At 45.5% G+C, this 22,863-nt stretch overlaps 1 protein-coding gene across 6 annotated transcripts in view; it reads left to right on the top strand.

Moving 5' to 3' along the window:
- Positions 1-22,863, top strand: part of CNKSR2 (connector enhancer of kinase suppressor of Ras 2) — a 212,742-nt gene that overhangs the window by 46,958 nt on the left and 142,921 nt on the right. For all 6 annotated transcript variants that reach the window (XM_029079730.2, XM_029079728.2, XM_029079732.2 and 3 more), the window contains exons 2-4: positions 1,107-1,270; positions 4,678-4,880; positions 14,245-14,332. In XM_029079730.2, the coding sequence (XP_028935563.1) occupies positions 1,107-1,270; positions 4,678-4,880; positions 14,245-14,332 (455 nt within the window). The remainder of the gene's footprint in view (positions 1-1,106; positions 1,271-4,677; positions 4,881-14,244; positions 14,333-22,863) is intronic.

Raw genomic sequence — 22,863 nt, 5'->3', positions numbered from 1 at the left:
CATTTTACAGATAAGTGAACCGAGGCACAGAGAAGTGAACCGACTTGCCCAAGGCCACATAGCAGACAAGTGGCAGAGCCGGGATCAGAACCCGGGTTTTTCGGACTCCCAGGCCCCCGCTCTATCCACTAGGCCATGCTGCTTCTCATGTTGTTGACGTTTGACATGAAAATTGCAGTGATTGTTACACCCCTCCCTCTCTGGAGGAAAATCACTGTGATGTTGAGCGATAGCTACGCAGAAATACAGAATATTTTTAATGGGCTTTCTAACTGATAATATTTGCTCACTATAAACTCCATGAGGGCACCAGCAGCATCGTTTGGCTTTAATGTACGTTCCCAAGTGCTTAATAATAATAACGGTGGTATTTGTTAAGCGCTTGCCATGTGCCAAGCTCCGTCCTAAGCGCTGCGGTGGATACAAGATAATGAAGTCGGACACCAACCCTGGTCCACATTGGGCTCACAGTTTAAGAGGGAGGGAGAAAAGGTATTTAATCCCCTTTCAGAGATGAGGAAACTGAGGCAAAGAAAATTTAAGCCTTTTGCCTAAGGCCACCCCATGAGCAAGTGGGGGAGATGGGATTAGAACCCAGGTCCTCCGATTCCAAGCCCCTTGCTCTTTCCATTAAGCCATCCTTCTTTCATAATAGTTATTATTATTATAACGGTGGTATTTGTTAAGCGCTTACTCCGAGCCAGGAACTGTACTAAGTGCTGGCGGGATGCGAGCAAGTCGGGTTGGATGCGGTCCCTGCCCCACATGGGTCTCACATTCTTAATCCCCATTTTCCGCATTTGGTAACCGAGGCCCAGAGAAGTGAGGTGACTTGCCTGTAGTCACACGGCGGAAAAGAGGCAGAGCCGGAATTAGAACCCGGGTCCTCTGACTGCCAGGCCCTCGCTGCTTAAACAACTCTGGCATGCCGTGGTCTCCCGAGCGCTCAGTACAGTGCTCGGCACGTAGTGAGCGCTCGATAAATGCCATCGACTTGCGGATAGAGAGGTCCTCGGGGCCTGGGTTCTGTTTCTTCCCTCATCCGCATTGACCGTTTCCTCTCTCTCTCCCCCCCTCCCCGGGTCCGGCCCCCGTCTCTGCCGTAGGACTCGACGACTGCTTGCAGCAGTACATTAAGAACTTTGAGAGGGAGAAGATCAGCGGAGACCAGCTCCTTCGCATCACCCACCAGGAACTAGAGGACCTCGGAGTAACGCGCATCGGCCATCAGGAGCTCATCTTAGAAGCCGTGGACCTGCTCTGTGCCCTGGTAATTTTCTTGCGTGACTTGATCCATCTACGATAATACGGATGGATCGCTAGGAAGGGGAGAGACGTCGTGGCGTAGTGGACGGAGCACGGGCCTGGGGGGCAAAAGGACCCGGGGGGCAAAAGGACCCGGGTTCCAATCCTGTCTCGGCCACTTGTCTGTTGTGTGACCTTGGGCAAATCATTTCACTTCCTCTGGACCTCAGTTACCTCATCTGTAAAATGGGGATTGAGACTGTGAGCCCCACGTGGACATGTGTCCGATTCGATTTGCTTGTTTGTTTGCTTGCCTGGCACATAGTAAACACTTAACAAATACCATCATTATTATTATTATTATTACTGGAAAGAGCACAGGCGTGGGAGTCAGAGGGCCTGGGTTTTCATCCCGGCCCTGCCAAGCATCTGAGGTGGGACCTTGCTTCATGTCTCTGCACCTCAGTTACCACAGCTGTAAAATGGGGATGAAATACCTGTTCTTCTTTCTTCTTAGGCTGTGGGCCTCATATGGGGTATGTCCTATCTGATTAACTTGTATCTATCTGAGTGCTTAGAAGAATGCTTAGCACTTAGTAAGGACTTAACAAGTGCCATCATTTATTATTCTTATTATTTTGGTCTTGGTTAAGTGCTGACTATATGCCAAGCACCGTACTAAGCTCAGTGTTAGATACAAGCTAATCAGAGTGGACGCAGTCCATGTTCTACCTGGGGCTCACAGTCTTAATCCCCATTTACAGATGAGATAACTGAGACCCGGAGAAGTGAAGTGACTTGCCCAAGATCGCACAGCGGACAGGTGACAGAGCCACAATTAGAACCCAGGTCCTGTGACTCCCAGGCCCACGCGCTTTCCTTTTGGCCATGCCGCTTCTCGATTTCATGTCTGTCTCTACCATTCCAGTGCAACTCCTCTTGCAGAGAACATTTCTTTCGTTCCCTCTAGACTGTAAACTCGTTGTGGGCAAGGAATTTGTCTGTTATATTGTTCTATTGTACTCTCCCAAGCACCTGGTACAGTGCTCTGCACACAGTAAGCACTCAATAAGTACGACTGATTGATTGTGTTTCTGCTGTGTGTTCTTAAGTGCTTAATTCGGTACATTGCCTTCAGTAGGTGCTTAATAAATCCCACTGCTACTATTAGGGAGTCAGCACGGCTGGTAAAAAAAGGGCTTTCTTACATGACAGAATGGATTTTCGGGAGATTAGCTGCCCAATTTTTATTCGGCATTCCCTAAACTGAAATTCTGTTCCTTCATTTCATTTTTTCCCATTCCACCCGAACAAAATGATCTTCTTCCGTCGCAGATTGCCAGTTGCAAGCCTTGAGAATAGAGGCCCCGAGTCGCACACCAAATGTATTCCAAGACGAATTACTCCTGAACAAATTGAAATCCCTGACCAGAAAACCTCTTCCGCTCTTAGTGGTTTTGGACCAGTGCTTCGATGCGGCCTCGGCGGGCCGCTGGTGTTAAGGCAGGACGACAAAAGGGAGAGATTAAAACCCGCCTTTCACGAACCGTTATCCAGTCCCTCTTCGCAGACTCACCCGCAAAACGATGCATGTCTGACCCACCCTACTGATCATGGCCCCGATCTTTCCATTCTGAGTTTGGGGTTCGGATGGCGTCGCCTAAGAGGTGCTTAAGCTCATCATCTCCCCACCAGACCGAGTGAGCTTGCTGTGGCGACCTATTTTTTTATTTAAGCGAATTATTCTGAGACTAATGTAGGATGCGATTAGCTGCACAGAGAGCAGACAATTCCTTGCAATTAAGAACACAGCAAATCTTTCATCCCAATGATTCTTTTGAGAAGTAGATGAAGGAACAAGAGGGAAAAGAAAAAATTCAAAGAAGCTTCCTAACAAAATATATTTGGGTGGAAGATAAATTAAGACTATGATTTTAATTACACCTATCTGTCTGTGTCTTTCAGGGAAAGGAAAGAGTAAATTATTCCAGCTTGATGAATTATTTACTCTTTGGGGGCACTGGGTTTCCCTGAACAAATTAACTACCCTGGGCCATTCATGGACATGTTGGGTACTTGAAAGGATAAAGTTGATTCTGAATTTCAAAATGGCAGGTTCAAGATCTACAAAATCCCAGGACGTTTACCAATTACTTGTTGTGTACCATCAGTTGTAGTAGGTCCTAAAGCAAAGTGGCCTAGTGGAAAGAGCGGGGGTCTGGGAGTCAGAGGACCTGGACTCTAATTCCGGCTCTGCCGCTTCCCTGCTGTGCCACTTGGGGCAAGACACTTCACTTCTCCGTGCCTCCGTTTCCTCATCTGCGAAATGGGGATTCAACCCCAGTTTTCCCTCCTTTTTAGAATGTGAGTCCCATGTGGGATAGAGATTGTGTCCGACGTAATTACCTTTATCTATCCCAATGCTTAGAACAGTGCTTGGCACATAGTAAGCGCTTAACAGATATGACGATTATCATTATTATTATAATCAAGTCAAACAGAACTTCTTGAGTTAGGGAGAACAGGCATCTTATTATCTCCATTTTGCAGGTGAGGCAACTGAGGTTCAGAGAGGTGAAATGACTTACCCAAGGTCGCACAGCGGGCCAGTGGCAAAGGTGGGACGAGGCCCCAGATCTCCCGTCTCCCAGACTGATGCTTTTTTCCAGTAGACAATGTTTTCAGAGTTTAAGAGAACCTCATTGACTATTTTGTTTCGTATGAACACAGAGATGTGAAATTAACCAACGTTTTCCTTCTCTTTTCAATATTGGTTGGTACTGTTCTGAAAAAACAGAAAAATCAATCCATCCGTGGTGTTTTTAATGGCATCTGCTAAGCACTTACTATGTGCAGAACATCGTACTAAGCCCTTGAGAGAATACAGTACAGAAAGTACAAGTCCTTGAGAAGCAGCATGATGTAGAGGCAAGAGCCCGGGCTTGGGAGTCAGAGGTCGTGGGTTCTAATCCCGGTTTCTAATCCCGGCTCCACCACTTATCAGCGATATGACTTTGGGCAAGTCACTTAATTTCTCTGTGCCTCAGTTACCTCATCTGTAAAATGGGGATTAAGACTGTGAGCCCCGCATGGGACAACCCGATTACCTCGTATCTCCCCAGCTCTTAGAACAGTGTTGGCACATAGTAAGTGCTTAACGAATACCAATATTATTATTATTATTACAACATTGCTAGAACTGTCGCCTGCCTTACGGTCTAGCAGGGAGTTTACCATCTAGAGGGGAGAAGAAGCAAGCAATTAAGTCCGGTTGTCGTCATTCCAACTTCCGGCCACAGATAAATCCTGGTCACTTTCGATTTTCAAAAGCTGATGGGTTTGGCGGTTGCTTAGAACACTGAAGCAGAAGAGGAGTTTTTCTGCTGAACATCATAGCGCTTTATGATGTCTTTTTTCCTTTTTTAAATGTAGAACTACGGCCTGGAAACAGAAAACCTCAAGACGCTTTCTCACAAACTCAACGCCTCCGCCAAAAACCTACAGAATTTTATAACCGGAAGGAGGAGGAGCGGTCATTACGACGGCAGGGCGAGTCGCAAATTACCAAATGACTTTCTGACCTCGGTGGTGGATCTGATCGGGGCGGCAAAAAGCCTGCTGGCGTGGTTGGACAGGTAAACTCTCCCAAACTTTCCCCGGGGAACAGTTCAAACATGGGCAGACGCCCACACACAGACACGCACACGTCCCAGGAAGGTGCTGAGAGATGGACCCTTTTTTATGGTATTTCTTAAACGCTTACTATGCATCAGACACCGTTATAAGCGCTGGGATAGATACAAGCTAATCGGGTTGAACACAGTCCTTGTCCCACATGGGCTTCACTTTCCATCTGAGGTAATTGGGGCACAGAGAAGTGAAGTGATTCGGCCATGGTCGCACAGCAGTCAAGTGGCGGAGCCGAGATTAGGATCCAGGTCCTTCTGATTTCCAGGCCAGTATCTGCTGCTCAGATACATTACAGATAGATTGGACACAGTCCCCGTCCCACCTGAGGGTCACACATAATTTACTCTCCATTTTACAGATGAGGAAACGGAGGCCCAGAGAAGCTAAGTGACTTGCCTTAGGTCACCTAGCAGGCAAGTGGCAGAGCTGGGTTTTGAGCCCAGATTCGTTGGCTATTTTAGTAATGAATTTTCTCTTTCATTCTCTTTGATAGCAAGGGTGGCATTTATGGGTCTTTGTTGCTGCTTTATAACACTACAATCCCCCTTAGCTCTTGTTAAACCATTGATTTTGAGTGGGGGCCATATTAGATTTACTTCAGGCAGAAGCCTCTTGGGAAATGAGGCCCACAATTGATTTTCCAGTCAACGTAAAAAGGTTGAAATGGGAAATATAGCATCTATCCTTAGATCTCCCTGGAAACATCATCAGGGTGGGGAACTGAGAAAACCAGGGCCCTTTCTACATTTGAGGGGGACATATTTGGGTTCAATCACATTCCTTAGTTGTAGGAAATGAGGGAAGGATAAAAACACAAAACGATTAGAATGATTTTATCTTCTTATTGCCGAAGGTTAGATTGTAAGCTCCTTGAAGGCAGATGTGATGTCTGCTAACTCTGTCGTATTCTCCCAAGTGCCTAGTACAGTGCTCTGCTCATTCAATCAGTGCAGCGATGGATACTGGAGTTTGTGATAACCATGGTATTCTTTATGTGCTTACTACGTGCTGGGGTAGATAGAAGTTAATCAGATCCCTCATGGAACTCACAGGATAAATAGGAGCGAGAACAAGTATCGAATCCCCATTTTGCAGATGAGAGAACAGAAGCACAGAGGAAGTGAAGTGACTTACCCAAGGTCCCGCAGCAGGTAAGTGGCAGAGCCAGGATTAGAACCCAGGTCCTCTAACTCCCAGGGCTGCTCTGTTTCGACTAGACCGTAGTCGGGTAAGTAGCAGACAGCTGCTTGATTTCCAGTCCCATCCGCCAGAACACTCTGCCACTTGCTACAAAGAAATGACATAAAATGATTGTGAAAAGAAAGGCTCTTTCTACTCTATGCTAAAAGCAACTCAGGGATAGGGTGGGACCAGTGGGAACCAAAGAAGCATCACGTTGTAGTGGATAGAGCACAGGCCTGGGAGTCAGAAGGTCCTGGGTTCTAATCCGGGATCCGCCATCTGTCTGCTTTGTGACCTTGGGCAAGTCACTTTACTTCTGGGGGCCTCAGTGACCCCATCTGTAAAATCTGTAAAATGGGGATCGAGACGGTGAGCTTCATGAGAAAGAGGGACTCTGTCTAAACCGATTTGCTTGTATCCACCCCAGGGCTTAATACAGTGCCCGGTACACAGTAAGCGCTTAACAAATATCGTGGCCTAGTGGCAAGATCACCGACTTGGGAGTCAGGGGTCGTGAGTTCTAATCCCAGCTCCGCCACTTATCAGCTGTGGGACTTTGGGCAAGTTACTTAACTTCTCTGTGCATTAATGACCTCATCTGTAAAATGGGGATTAATTCTGTGGGGGCGGGGGAGAATACGTGAGGGGCTCACATGGGATGACCTGATTACCTTGTATCTACCCCAGCACTTAGAATAGTGCTTGGCACATTGTAAGTGTTTAACAAATACCATTATTATTATGATTACCACAAGTATTATTTTCACTGTAACTGTGGGAAACCTCAGGCCCCCTCACTAAAGGTCTTGTGTCATTCCCAGCTCACCCCCAACACCAAACTTGTCATCTGGGATGTTGTTGGAGAGGTGGATGTGTGTGTGCGTGAGCTCTCCTCATTTAACTCCATGAGAGGAGACTGTGCCGAGACATTTTCCCTCTCAGTCAATCAGTTGCTTAATCGTATTTATTGAGCGCTTACTGTGTGCAGAGCACTGTACTAAGCACTTGGGAAAGTACAATATAATGGCATATGCAGACATGTTCCCTACCCAAAAGGAGCTCACCGTCTAGAGTGGGTCAGGCATTAACGTGAATAAAGTCTGGATATGAACGGAAGTGGTGCGGAGCTGAGGGAGGGGTGAATAAAGGGAGCGAATCCAAGTGGAGAGGCGACACCGAAGGGCGTGGGAGAAGAAGAAATGAGGGCTTAGTCAGGGAAGGCCTGTTGGAGCAGATGTTTAGCCTTTTACTAAAGGCTTGAAGATGTGAAGAGTCCGTAATGTCCAAATAGATTTTCATCGTGCGCTTTCTGAGGGCAGAGAATGTGTCTTCTAACTCTGTTGTATAGTACTCTCCCAAGCTCTTAGTCCAGTGCTCTGCACACAGTAAGCACTCTAGAAATACCACTGAGGGATTGATTGAACTCCAAGGGATTATCTTCTCCGTTTGCCACTAAACTCCTTCGGGTGTCCTACATTTTGCAGGACTTGATTGTCCTGATTGGGGTGAACTTTTGCAGAGAGATTTGCTGGTGAGGGCAGTGGATAGAGCTTTACTCTGGGAATCAGAATCGTGTTGTCTTATGCTGAGTCGTCTCCGACCCATAGCGACACCATGGACGTAACTTTCCCAGAACGCCCCGCTCTCCATCTGCAATCGTTCCGGTAGTGGAGCCAGAGAGTTTTCTTGGTAAAAATCCAAAAGTGGTTTTCCATTGCTTTCTTCCGTGCAGTAAATTTGAGTCTCTGCCCTGGACTTTCTTCCGGGCCGCTGCTTCCCAGCACAGGGGAGTTTAGACTTGTAGAAGATTGCCTTCCACTCGCTAGCCACTGCCCTAGCTAGGAATTGAATGGATATACTTCTGCTTGACTCTCCCTCCCATAGTTGAGACTGGTAGAATCCTGGAAACTCTCCAGGTGTGACCCTGAGATGGGGGGAATGAGAATACCTGGGTTCTATTCCCAGTTCTGTTGGGAGGTATCATGGGAGAAGACAATACATACCCTTGCTCTTTTCAGGGTAGAAGGAAAACATATGTTTTTAGTCTTAAATGACTCCAAAAAATGCTGTGAAATTTAATTCCGAGCCTTGCTTTTTCATCCCTCACAAAAGAATTCCTTAGGTTTCCTTCATTTAGCAAAAAAAAATCAATGTACAGACATTTCCTTCTGCAAAAATTCAGCTCATTTCTTTTTGTCTCCCTGCCCAACCCAAGGACTTGAGCTAGGTCGAGAGGGGAGAGAGGGAGATGAGGTTTTCATGACTTTGAAGACTATTTAGCCTTTTTTAATGACTCCTTTCTATGGTGGTGCCAAGGAAAAATGAGAAGCCCCTAATAGAAGTTGACATTTTGTCCATTCAAATGAAACAATTGCATTTCTTTCATTAGAGTTACCACAGCTCACCACGTTTCTGAGAGCTGGCAGCTTTCTAAGGCTGTTAGAAGTATTTCCCCCTCCCTGCCCCCCCCAACACTTTTAAGCATTGAATTGAATGAAATAATTCCTTAGTAGACTTTCTCAGAGGACAGGCTTTGGAGCTAAAACAAAATTGGTGACTTTAATGCTGATTTTTAGAACCCATTAGCTCTTTGGGGGGCTTTATTTTATAGCTCACATCCTCCTGCCTCTCATATTCAGGAGCTGATGCCATTTGGAAGCATTTGGAAGTCCACAAGGTGCTTAAAGTAGAAAACCCTTAAGAATAGTTAAAAATACTCCAAATTGGAATAACCGATATTTTCTTGTTTTTTTCCAAGTTACCTAGTATTTTTCTACCTTACCTCGGGAGGATAGTGAAATTTCATCTCTATTGCTCTTCCCTGCCTCTGTTTTTCCCTCTTGCTCTTTCTTTTCCTTCTCTTCCTCCTCTTTCTCTTCCTCCCACTCCTTTTCTGCTTTTCTTTCTCTGTCTTCTCCTCTTTCTCCTTCCTTCTTCTTGGGTTCCTCCTCCTCGTTATCTTCATACTCCTTTTGTTTCTCTGAGCCAAGGGACTTGAAGGAAAAATATAAATTGCAATGCAGGATCCAAATTTGTTTTGCAAGAAGACCGGACAGAGGATCTGAAGATACTTGGTGGTGACCCCACATGATATTTTTGATAAGGTTAATAGGTCCATGAGCATGTCACTTTAACTTCTCTGTGCCTCAGTTACCCTTGTCTGTAAAATGGAGTTTAAGACTGTGAGCCCCAAGTGGAACGTGCAAAGAATTTTGGCTAGAATACAGGCATTTCGTATGAATTTATGTTCATTTTTTGTGTTTGCAAAACAGGGGCCTGAAGACCTTAAGTTCTGCTAAAAAAAAATTAGGCAAATTGGACTCTGCTCTTTACCCCAGCCCCCAGCACAAGGCTTAACACCGACTCAGAACCTAATAAATCCATAATGACTATTTCTGATGCAACTAGCCCAAAGCAATGTTCTGGGAAAATAATTTCCTTTTTGGAGATGGATTTCTTGTGCGGGACACTGTACTAAGCACTTGGGAGAGTACAGTGCAACAGAGTGAATAATAATAATAATTGTGGTATTTGTTTAGCGCTTACTACATGCCAGGCACTGTATTAAGTGCTGGGATGGAATCAAGCAAATCAGGTTGGATACAGTCCCTGTCCCATGTGGGGGATCACTGACTTAATCCCCATTTTACACGAGGTAACTGAGGCCCAGAGAAGTGAAGTGACTTACCCAAGGTCACACAGCAGAGCTGGGTTTAGAACCCGTGACCTTCTGACACTTAGGGCCATGCTCTATCCACAGCACCATGACTTGATAGACATGTTGCCTGCTTACATTTTAGATGTCATCGTCATCACCCCAATCTTTTTCCATCTTCCCTCATCACTCCTTGTAGACAGGGATTGCCTCTTCCAACCCTGTCGTGTGGTGTTCTCCCAAGCGCTTAGTACGGAGTTCGGCACACAGTAAGTGCTCGATAAATAACATTGATCGAAAAATCCATCATCATCTTTCTCCTCCTCTGCTCCTCCTTATCGTCATTATCCCCATTCCCCGCTGACAAAGCCTAGCCTGAGCTGATTCTAGTTTTCGGACCGATAGGAGACAGCTAGACATGGTCTCCCCAGTCCCATTAGATTCCAGATAAGAACGTCAGCTTAATCTGGGAATTCTTAATCACCTCACAGTGTTTGCCTGCCGAACATCCACTTCTCTGGCCGTGGAACTGATATCTTGATTTTTATTTTACACTGAAAATCCAGTTCGTCCAATTTTTAAGGGGAAAGATGGTGCCACTTAGGATACAGTCAGTCAAATAGTGCAGTTTTTATTTGGCACCTACCCTGAGCAGAACACTGGGCTAGACATTGGGAAGAGTAAAATAGCTAGGAATAGATGTGATCCCCTCCTTCAAAGAGTTTGTAGTCTGGTAAGGGAAATAGACAGTAACGTAAATTACAGAGAGGAAATGATGAAGTATGAAGATCTGTACAAATCCCCAACATAGGCTCCATCCCAAGAAAGTACTAGCAATGTACAAGCGAAAAGACCCCCGTGATTTCTGTGGCAAGTTCAAGTGCCGCTAGAGTACGGAGTTGAGAGAAAAATCACACAGTGTGTTCGAGACGAATTTTGAAAGCAGATTTTAGCCCTTATAAACAAAAGTTTGATTTTTATATCAAGGATTACAAGTGCCCTTCTAATCACCCCAGCACTAATTCTGAATTCCTAGTGAAAACTATGAATCTTCATTCTTCTGCAAAACAAAACTCTGTCAGCTCTCCCCCTTGCTAATCTCCTATTACAACCCAGCCCGTACACTTTGCTCCTACTCACTGCACCTCAACCTAATCTTGGGCCTAGAACTCCCTTTCACATCCAATGAACCACAGTCTCCCCACCTTCAAAGTCCTATTAAAATCCTATGTCCTTCAAATGGCCTTTCTCGACTAAGCTCCCATTTCTCCACTCATTTGCCTTCCCCACGTGTCACTTACACTCTTGGGCCTGTACCCATTAAAGGACTTGTATACATCAGCTGCATCCCCAAAGAACTTATGCATGTATCCTTTCACTCTGCCATTTTCCCAACTGTGATTTCTTTTCATGTGTATTTCCCACTCTAGATTTTTGTGTGTGTGGTATTTGTTAAGCGCTTACTTTGTGCCAGACACTGTTCTAAACGCTGGGGTAGTCTCTCCCGATTACACTGTAAGCCCGTCGTTGGGCAGAAATTGTCTCTGTTGCCGAATTATACACTCCAAGCGCTTAGTCCAGTGCTCTGCGCAGAGTAAGCACTCAATAAATACTACTGAATGAATGAATGCAAGGTAATCAGGTAGGACCGAATCCCTGTCCCACATGAGGCTCACAGTCTTTATCCCCGTTTTGCATTGTGGATAGAGAATTCGAACTCTCTTGTGTTATGCTCTTCTACCTGCTTAGTACAGAGTTCTGCACGCAGTCAATGCTCAAAAAAATCCTTTTGATGTATAACAAAAAGTCATTTGACAGGTTTTTGTACAAATATTGTACCGTTTTATAACGGATAGAGCTCCTCGTACAACTAATTCCAACTCTATACAAAATATAACTGGATTTTCTAGAATAATGGACATGAAGTCAGTGTGGGATAATTGAGTTTTTTTATTTTTCATTCAAATACAGTTAGATGTATTTTTAATAGCCTTAAAGGAGATGATGTCATACAAAATGATAGGCTTAAGCTCTCTATCACTGCCCTTATCTTGTTTGTTGTTTTTTATGTAGTTTTGTCTTCTCTTATGATTATGTCATCAGCCTTCTCTCTCCGCCTTCTGTCTTAGATTGTGAGCCCCTTTAAGGGCCCAGGGACCCTGTCTAATTCTCATCTGGGTATTTTTTTCCCGGTGCTTAGGCTGCAGTAAGCAAGCAGCATGTCTAGCGGAAAGAGCCTGGGCTTGGGAGTCAAGAACCTGGTTCCTGGTCCCGGCTCCGCTGGATCCCTGCTGTGTGACCTTGGGCAAAACACTCCACTTCTCTGGGCCTCAGTTTCCTCATCTGAAAAATGGGGATTCAGTTCCCATTTTCCTTCTCCTTTAAGACTGTGAGTCCCATGTGAGACCTGATGATCTTGTATCCGCCCCAGTGCTTCGAGCAGTGCATAAGTAAACACTTAACAAATACCTCCGCTATTATTATTATTAAATGTGGGATTTGTCAGGAATGCGATCCCTGGGTAATAAGAGGACTGTGTGTTCTGAAGGGTAAACAGGACAATTATCTTCCCCTCTAGACTGTGAATTCCCTTCTACATAATAATGATAATAATTATGGTGTTTGTTAAGTGTTTACTCTGTGCCAGGCACTCTATTAAGTAGTGCACTGTAAGCTCATTACGGGCAGGGAATGTGTCTACCAACTCTCTTACCTCGTATTCTCCCTAGCCCCTAGTAGAGTGATCTTCACCTAATAAACACTCAATATATACCAGATATTTATTGATTGATTATATTTTCGCATTCATTTTCACATCTAGACCTTAAGCTCATTGAGGACAGGGAACGTGTCTACCAACTCTGTTACACTGTACTCTCCCAGGCGCTTAATACCATCCTCCACACCCAGCAAGCGCTCAATAAATACAGTTGGTTGACTGATTAAGGTTTTACTAGAAGGATTGGAGGACCAGAGTGCATTAGAAGTCAGTGAGAAATCCTAACACAATCCATTTCATCCTTGGATATCCCTGAGCTGGCTAGTTTGACTACCCTGAATCCACGTAGCTTAGTGGCTAGAGCCCAGGCCTGGGGTCGGAAGGACCTGGGTTCTAATCCCGCATCTGCCACTTGTCGATGGTGATACCTTGGGCAAGTCACTTAACTTTTCTGTGCCTCAGTGACCTCATCTTTAAAATGGAGATTAAATCTGTGAGCCCCATGTTGGACGGGGATCGTGTCCACCTTGACTACCTTGTATCTACCCCAGCTCGTAGAACAGTGCCTGGCACATAATAAGCACCTAACAAATACCGTAATAATCATAATGAAAAATCATAGACAATCATGTGACAGCTTATTCAGTTCTGCAAATACCGAAAAAGTCTTATGACTCCAACCCTCCAAGCGGTTCATGAAACTGAAGGATTTTTTGCCCTTCACATGATTATTATATCAGTTTCCTGGAAACCCTCTAAATTATAAATGGATTTTTCAGAAAAGATATTCTGAAACCACTTCCATTACTGATATATATTTGGATATTAATGTACAAGAGAGTTACTTTTTCCTTTGAGCTTGCTGTGCCAGAGAATGTGTCTACCAACTCTGTTCTATTGGCCTCTTCCAAGGACTGTCTGCTGTGTGATCGTGGGCAAGCCACAAAACTTCTCTGTGCCTCAGTTACCTCATCTGTAAAATGGAGATGAAGACTGCGAGCCCCACGTGGGACAATCTCATTACCTTGTATCTACCCCAGAGCTTAGAACAGTGCTTGGTACATAGTAAGCACTTAACAAATATAATAAGAATAATAATAATAATGATGGTGATTATTACTATTATTACAGTGCTTTGCACACAGTATATGCTCAATAGGTACCATTTATTGATTGGTGCTTAAAAAGTCCTCTGGAGTATTTAAATGTTGGAAAGTAAAAAAAGTTGATGGGAGAAAAGAATAATGTGTATTGTATACAAGTTCTCAAGTTTTTTTTCAAAGCACTTCAGATACATAAAATGTAGTTACTCATGCACACAGATATGCTAATTGTCCTGGTGGATGGATCCTGGGCCTGGGAGTCGGAAGGACCTGGGTTCTAATCCCACCTCCACCACTTGTCTGCTGTGGGACCTTGGGCAAATCACTTAACTTCTCCGTGCCTCAGATAACTCATCTGTAAAATGGGAATTTAGATTGTGAGCCCCACGTGGGACAGGGACTGTGTCCAACCCAATTTGCTTCTAACTACCCACTGCTTAGTATAGTGCCTGCCACATAGTAAGCGTTTAACAAATAGCAAAATTATGATGATTAAGAATTTTAAGGCAAAGGATGCATTTAGAATACTGCAGACTTTTCACAAAATTTTAGAACTGTGAAAAGGGTGGATATTAAGAGCATTTTGAAGAGAGATAGGAATTCTTAAAATACAGTTCTGCAGTCAAGCCAATTTTCGTTTTCTTTCCTAGATCACCTTTTGCTGCAGTGACAGACTACTCCGTTACAAGAAACAGCGTCATACAGCTCTGCTTGGAATTAACAACCATCGTACAACAGGTATGAGCACAGATCTCCTTGCTTGTCTCTATTACCTCTGTTGCATTCATCTGTTTGGAACGCTAGCCTTTCATACTTAAAGCAGATTATTTTCTAATTCTCCTTCTCCACACTCATCCTACAAGCTAAGAGATTTCAGTGAAGGATATCCATATTGTGTTTTCCATAAGCAGTGCTGAAAGATTTGTGCTACCAAATTAGAGCCCTCGCTGTAAAGTAAAAGGGAAATGTGACTACCAACTCTGTTGCCTTGTCCTCTCCCAAGCGTTTAGAACAGTGTCCTGCACGTAGCAAGCGCTCTCATTAAATGCCATGAAGTGCTTTTAGCGCTCTCTTTCTCTCTCAACCCACCAGGGCCGAACCAGGGCTTATTTAAGAGCTATAACGCTGCCGTTTAGCAGTTTCACTCCTTGGAAAGCGCTTAGAACAGCGTTCTGCACGTAGCAACTGCTCATTAAATCCCATGAAGTACTTGTAGCTCTCTCTTTCTCTCTCAACCCACAAGGGCTGAACCAGGGCTTATTTAAGAGCTATAACGCTACCGTTCAGCAGTTTCACTCCTTGGAAAGATCAGAAGGAGATGAGATCAAAAACGAGTAAATTAATAAATGAATGGAATGAGTGAGCCGATAAACCTGTAAGTGTTAATAATGACTGATTGCGGTAACCTGATCAGGGAGATATTGGATGAGTCAGGAAATTCCTCCTGGAGGAAGTAATTTTTTAAAGAGGGATTTGAAGGTGGGGAGGGATGTGGTTTTGCGGATTTGATTTGGGGGGAGGGAAGGGCATCATCATGGGGACGGGCAGGTCTCGGGGGGATACAGTGCAGTAATAAACAGACACGTTCCACTGCCGACGTGCTTACAGACTGGAGGGGGAGGCAGACATTAACAGAAATAAATAAATGACAGATATGGACATAAGTGCTATAGGATGAGATAGGAGATGAATAAAGGAAGCAAGTCGGGGCAACCCAGAAGGAAGTGGAAGAAGAGGAAAGGAGAGCTCAGCCAGGGAAGGCCAGACTAAGGAAACATGTCCGCTAATTCTGTTGTATTGCACTCTCCCAAGTGCTTAGTACAGTGCCCTGCTCTCAATAGATACCTTTGATGGATTGATCCACCTACCCCACTCCATCAGTGGTATTTCTCAATCAATGGTGTTTATTGAGAAGTTAGTATGTGCAGAGCACTGTAATAAGTGCTTGGGTGAGTACTTAGTACAGTGCCTGGAACACAGTAGAGAAGCAGCATGGTGTAGTGGACAGAGCCTGGGCCTGGAAGTCAGAAGGTCATGGGTTCTAATTCCAACTCCACCACACGTCTACTGTGTGAGCTTGCGCCAATCGCTTTACTTCTCTATGCCTCAGTTACCTGATCTGTAAAATGGGGATTGGGACTGTGAGCCCCACATGGGACAGGGGCTGTGTCCAAGCCGATTTGCTTGTCTCCATCTCGCTGTTTAGTACAGTGCTTGGCACCTAGTCAGTGCTTAACAAGTACCATAATCATTATTAGTAGTAGTAGTAAGCTGGAGAGTTTCCAGTCCTCTACCAGTCTCGGCTATGGGAAGGAGAGTCATTCCGTTCCTAGCTTGGCCAGTGGCTAGCGAGCAGCGGGCCATCTGCTACAAGTCAAAACCCACCCGTGCCGGGCAGCGGCGGCACAGGAGAGAGCTGAGGGCGGGGACTCGAGTTTACTGCGTGGAAGAAGGAGATGGTAAACCACTTCCAGATTTTTACCAAGAAAACTCTATGGATCCACTACCGGAACGATAGGTGGTGGAGAGCGGGGCCTTCTGGGAGAGCTGTGAAGGCAGCGTGGCGCAGTGGAAAGAGCCCGGGCTTTGGAGTCAGGGCTCGTGAGTTCGAATCCCAGCTCTGCCACTTGTCGGCTGTGTGACTGTGGGCAAGTCACTTAACTTCTCTGTGCCTCAGTTCCCTCATCTGTAAAATGGGGATTAAGACTGTGAGCCCCACGTGGGACAACCTGATTCCCCTGTGTCTACCCCAGCGCTTAGAACAGTGCTCTGCACATAGTAAGCGCTTAACAAATACCAACATTATTATCATTATTAGCTGTGTCCGTGGTGCCGCTATGGGTCGGAAATGACTCGACGGCATAAGACAAGTCAAGTGCTAGAAAAATACAATAAAAAAAGATTCCAGTAGATAGTTCTGCACATATCACAGCCAGAGCATTTTTCATTCACCTGAAAGCACGTCATCAGCGGTTGATTTCCGTCTGTAGACCCACCCGTGGTTAATTTAAGCAGCAATCTGCCCTGGCCCCATTTTAGCTAGGGGGAGGATTACTCTGATAAAAAGCAGGGCACATTTAGAGGACATCTAATTCACTCGCCTCTGGGAACGTGGGCCCGTTCCTCTTCGGGAGGTGCCCCAGTTCCGCTAGAGCGTGTATTCATTCCATGCTTGGGATAGAAGGGGATGGAAGAACTAAAGATCACTTTCCCCGCAACACACGTCTCTCTCGGGAGAACACGATCCTGGGGTTGGCAGAGGGAGATTCGACGTGGGGAGAGCTGACAGTGTGATCGCGCTTGGCGTCTTTATTTTTATTTTTTTTTATGGTACCGGTTAAACACTTACTAGGTGGCAAACAGTGTTTTCAACGCTGGGGTGGAGACAAGTTAATCGGTTGGACACAGTCCCTATCCTGCTTGGGGAATCATCGTCTAAGTATCAAGCCCTCAATTAATCGATCGATTAATTGTATTTATCAAGAATTTACTGTGTGCAGAGCATTGCACGACATAACGGTATAACAGACGCATTCCCTGCCCATAACGAGCTTACATTCTAGAAGGCGAGACGGACATTAATCGAAATAAATAATGGGTACGAGAGAAGGTTCTGCGGACTGGAACTGGGGGCTGGGAATAAATGGAGCGAGTCAAGGGAGTGGGAAAAGAGGAAATGAGGGCTTAGTCAGGGAGGACCTCTTGAAGGAGACGTGCTTTCGATATTTATAATCTATAATTTAAAGGTGCGTACATAAACGCTGTGGGGTTGAGGGAGACAGTGTGAAATAGAATGGGAAGTGCAGGATTTCCGAGATGGCTTGCATAGACTTCGGGAGGTGGACGACAAGGATTTAGTAGGTATTTAGCTCTCTTGGAAGGCACCCTGACCTAACCAAATAGCTTGCATTAATGCACATTAACATTATGGGCAACACATGGCTAATTATCCACCCATTATGTCCTCTGTGACAGAGGGTTCTTCCACAGCAGGAACCAGACGTACTTAGGAGTCATTAAAACTGCATCTACTGTTGACTCTTTGGCAAAGTGCTGGATCTCCGTCTACCTACGGGACCATTGCCCTCTGTGTCCCCGCAGGAAAAAGATGGGCAGGGATGAGACAGTGTGAGTGACTCCCTGTGCAAGCCACTAGCACTAGAATCAACTCCTCTGCTCCCACTTTGACTCAGTATTGGAGCAAAGACAAAGCCTGAAAAATAACTCCTGAATTTTGCTTCTTCCCAGGGGCCAGCCATTGTAACTTTTGAGCGGCTGAAGGTGGGTGGAATTGACGTGCGCAGGATAGGGGTTAACTGCTAGTCCGTTCCTGGAGAAAAATAATAATAATAATTATTATGATATCTGTTAAGCCCTTACTATGTGCCAGGCAATGTACTAAGCTCTGGGGTAGGTACAAGCTAATCAGGTTGGACAAAGTCCCTGTCCCACAAGGAGCTCACCGTTTTAATCCCTTAATCTTAATTATGCTATTGATGCCTATCCACTTGTTTTGTTTTGTTGCCTGTCTCCCCCCTTATAGACCGTGAGCCCGCTGTTGAGAAGGGATTGTCCCTATCTGTTGCCAAATTGTACTTTCCAAGTGCTTAGTACTGTGCTCTGCACACAGTAAGCGCTCAGTAAATACGATTAAATGAATGAATGAATCCCCATTTTAGAGATGAGGGAAATGAGACCCAGAGAAGGTAGGTGACTTGCCCAAGGTCACACAGCAAGGAAGTGGCAGAGTCGGGATTAGAAACCAGATCCCTCTGACTCCCAGGCCCATGCTCTATCCACTAAGCCATGTTGCTTCTCTGACCACTCCCGGGGAATAATAATAATATTAAAAAGAAGAAGAAGAATGGTATTTAAGTGCTTACTGTATGCCAGGAACTGTACTAAGCGCTGGGGTAGATACGAGCTAATCAGGTTAGATACAGACCCCGTTCCACATGGGGCTCACAGTCTTCATCCCCATTTTACAGACGAGGTAACTGAGGCCCAGACAAATGGCGAAGTTCACACGGCCGGGAAGTGGCGAAGCCAGGATTAGAACCCAGATCCTCCTCACTCCCAGGCCTGTTCTCTGTCCACTAGGCCACGCTTCTGATTCTGCTCAGGTGGCAAGGTCTCCCCGGGAGGTTCAGGATCCAGTGAGGGGTGCCACTCCGAGGCAAGGTGGGCTACGTGAGACACCGACCCCTCCGGAACAAGGAGGCGGGGAAGAAAGGAACGGTCAAACAGTAGCCACCCAAAACAGGTTGTCCTGAACCGATCCCACCCGCCTCATCGAAGCTAGAAAACCTCTCTGCCGGCATCCGATGGAGGTTGCGTTTAGACCTCCTTCACGAGTATAATGATTTTAGAGGCCAAATCTCATTTTTAATGTTACTCTCAGGCTGTGGGTGAAGCTTAATTTATTTTAGATGGATAACTGGTATTTCAGGCAGCTCAAGTGGGCAGCCTAATAACCCAATTAACCCCTCTAATAACGGTGCATCGCACCCATTTCCGTCACCGGGAATCGCGTAGAATATCCGAAGGTAGAAATTATACCACCGCCGCCCGTAAAAGGGGCCAGTGTCTATAAGGAAGATGTAAACATCTAAAATAAGAACCAGGACGGGCATTAATTGCACCATCTCTCATCCGAGCATTTACGGTCAGAGTCACGCCTTGAAATATGCTGTGTTTCAAGGTATCCTTCGTTCCGGCTTAATTATTTTTTATTCCCTTTGGAGCGAGGTGAGGCCTGAGGTTATAGAGATCTCAAAATATCATTGCCCAAAATGGCTTTTGGTCTCATCAGCAAGTAGGGTGGAGAGGAAAGTTAGAATATCTTGGCAATGTGGGAGCACCACAGGGAGGTGGATAATATCTTTGTCCAAATGCAGATGATCCCGAAATAGGGGAGGAAAATGTTAATGTGATGGGTGTGTGTAGGCTTTTAATAATGGTTTTTAACAAGTGCTTATGTAAGCTCGTTGTGGGCAGGGAATATGTCCGTTATGTTGTTATATTGTATTCTCCCAAGCGCTTAGTACAGTGCTCTGCACACATTCAGTGCTCAATAAATATGACTCGCTGACCGACTGACTGATATAACAGACACGTCCCCTGCCCACAACAAGCTTACAGTCTAGAGGAGGAGGTACGCATTATTAAAATTAAATAAATTAGAGATATTGGACATAAGTGCTGTGGGGCTGGGAAGAATAAAGGGAGCAAGTCAGGGCGACACAGGCTGTACTCTCCCAAGTGCTCTGCACAGGGTATGGCTCTCAGTAAATACGACGGACTGATGGGCTGTCCAGTATCATAGACACTAATGAGCTCACGGTCTAGAGGGGGAGACTTTGTTTAAAAATAGGTTTTGAGTACTAATTTGCAAACATCTTAACCTGGAGAAGCCTCCTGAGTCTTGAGGTCCAGTTTTAGAGCACTGCAGGTGATTTGCAGGTGCTCACGTAGTGCTGACCAAAGGAGGATTCAATCAAGCCAAGACTGAACTTTAGCAACGGAAGCCCTGACGATGATTGTGTACTTCTCTGCCTCTTTTTAATGCGGAAACAATTCATCAGTGGTATTTAATGAGCGTTTAATGGGTACAGAACCGTACTAAGTGCTCGGGAGAGTCTAGTTTAACAGAGTGGGTAGACTTGTTCCCTTCCCACAGTGACCTTACAGTCTAGAAGACAAATGTCACAATTCCCGGCCTCACGGTCAATGGCCTCAGGGTTGAATTACTCCACTGAAGCAGTCTTTTTTACACACTACATGAAAAGTGCAGAAATGAAGCACCAAAATGGAAATAGGTATCAGATAAATGGAAGCTGTGTGGTCTAGTGGCTAGAGCGTGGTCTGGGAGACAGAAGGACCTGGGTTCTAATCTTGGCTCTGCCACTAGTCTGCTGTGTAACCTTGGGCAGGTCACTTCAGTCATCTGGGCCTCAATTGCCTTATCTGTAAAATGGGGATTTAAGACAGTGAGTCCTGTCTCTCCCTCACTTCAAAGCCTTATTGAAGGCCCATCTCCTCCAAGAAGCCTTCCCTGACTAAGTCCTCATTTCCCATTCTCCCACTCCCTTCTGCATTACCCTTCATTCATCAGTCCTCCCAGCCCCACAGCACCTATGTCCCTGTCATTTATTTCTTTCTATTAATAATAACAATGTTGGCATTTGTTAAGTGCTTACTATGTGCAGAGCACTGTTCTAAGCGCTGGGGGAGATGCAGGGGAATCAGGTTGTCCCACGTGAGGCTCACAGTTAATCCCCATTTTACAGATGAGGAAACTGAGGCACAGAGAAGTGAAGTGACTCGCCCGCAGTCACACAGCTGACAAGTGGCAGAGCCGGGATTCGAACCCATGACCTCTGACTCCCAAGCCCGGGCTCTTTCCACTGAGCCACGCTGCTTCTCTGCTTCTTCTATTAATGTCCTTCTCCTCCTCTAGACTATAAGCTCATTGTGGGCAGGGAATGTGTCTGTTTATTGTTCCATTTCACACTCCCAAGCTCTTAGTACAGTGCTCCGCACACAGTAAGCGCCCAACAAATAGGATCGACCGACTGACTGATTAGGTGTATCCAAGGTTATCAGATCAGAGACAAAGCCCTGGCTCACCCTGCATTTATAATCTATTTTCCCCCCATTTTCCGGATGAGAAAACTGAGGGACTCACTCGAAGTCAAAAAGCCGGCCAGTGGCAGGGTTGGGACTAGAGAAGTAGTGTCTTGTAGTGGACAGAGCATGGGCCTGAGAGTCAGAAAGCCATGAGTTCTAATCCCGTCTCCACTTGTCTGCTTTGTGATCTTGGGCAAAGCACTTTAATAATAATGTTGGAATTTGTTAAGCACTTATTATGTGCAGAGCACTGTTCTAAGCGCTGGGGTAGATATAGGGTAATCAGGTTGTCCCACATGAGGCTCACAGTTAATCCCCATTTTACAGATGAGGTAACTGAGGCACAGAGAAGTGAAGTGACTCGCCCACAGTCACACAGCTGACAAGTGGCAGAGCCGGGATTTGAACCCATGACCTCTGACTCCCAAGCCCGGGCTCTTTCCACTGAGCCACACTTTACTTCTCTGCGCCGCAGTTACCTCATCTTCATAATAGGAATTGAGACTGTGAGCCCCACGTGGCTCACCCTATTTGCCAGTCTCCACCGCAGCGCTTAGAACAGTGCCTGGCACATAGTAAGCACTTAACAAAGCCCCCAGTTATTATTCCAGGTCTTCTGACTCCCAAGTACGTACACTTTCCACAGTCGTCGGATGTATCGCTCTATGTATGACTCTTCAGAGGGGAGTCTTGTAAATGAATGTTTCCCTGCAAATCATTATGGAAGAGCAGGAAGGATAAGAGACTGGATTTGATTCTGACTTTCTAATGCTATGAAGTAGTCGGTTGCTGACGTGCAAGTCTGCTTCACTTTCTCTTGGGCTTTTCCCAAAACTTTCTCCCTCTGTAACTTCATGAAATATGCAGCTGTAAGCAATCAGGTTTTCCTGATATCAAGCCTTCTGAAAGTGAGTCACGGGAGAGAGGCTGCGGGAGAATTATAACAGCACTTACCATGATGGTGAAGTATGACTCAATGCTAGTGTTTGATAATGCGTGGAGAAAATCTCCCCTTACTCCTGCCTTCCCGATCTTCACGTCATCCCCTTGCCCCTAAACGGTTGGGCCAAGTGGTTAAACTACTGGCCTGGGAGGCAGAGGATCTGGGTTCTAATTCCAGCTCTGCCACTTGCCTGTTGCGTGACCTTGGTCAAGTCACCTAAACGTCTCCGTGCCTCGGTTTCATCAGTTGCAAAATGGGGATTCAAAACCCGTTCTTCCTACTACTTAGACTTTAAGCCCCATGCGAGACATGGGTGGGTTAACTTGCATCTATCCCGGAGCTTAAGGTAGTGCTTGACCCATAGTAAGCCCTTTACAAATATCATAAAAAATGCTCCCAGTATCTCTTTATTCTCTCATGATCACTTACAAGGAAGTTTCCAGTCAGTCCATCCATCGGTCAGTACGGTCCCTGACACCTAATAACCATTTAACAAATAGCATTTAAAAAAAAATTAATGGAGTGTGCCGAGTACCCGAGTGGGTAAGGAGGTGGGTTCTAATCCCACTTCCGCCACTTGTCTGCTGTGAGACCTTGGGCAAGCCTCTGTGCCTTATTCTCTGTGTCTTATTTTCATCAACTACAGAATGGGGATTCAGGGGGAGACAGACATTAAAATAAATTATGGATATGTACA

The sequence above is a fragment of the Ornithorhynchus anatinus genome, chromosome 15 (assembly GCF_004115215.2).
Source record: "Ornithorhynchus anatinus isolate Pmale09 chromosome 15, mOrnAna1.pri.v4, whole genome shotgun sequence".
Lineage (NCBI taxonomy): Eukaryota > Metazoa > Chordata > Mammalia > Monotremata > Ornithorhynchidae > Ornithorhynchus > Ornithorhynchus anatinus.
Note: the sequence above shows the minus strand (reverse complement) of the source record. Positions and strands in the feature narration are given on the sequence as shown.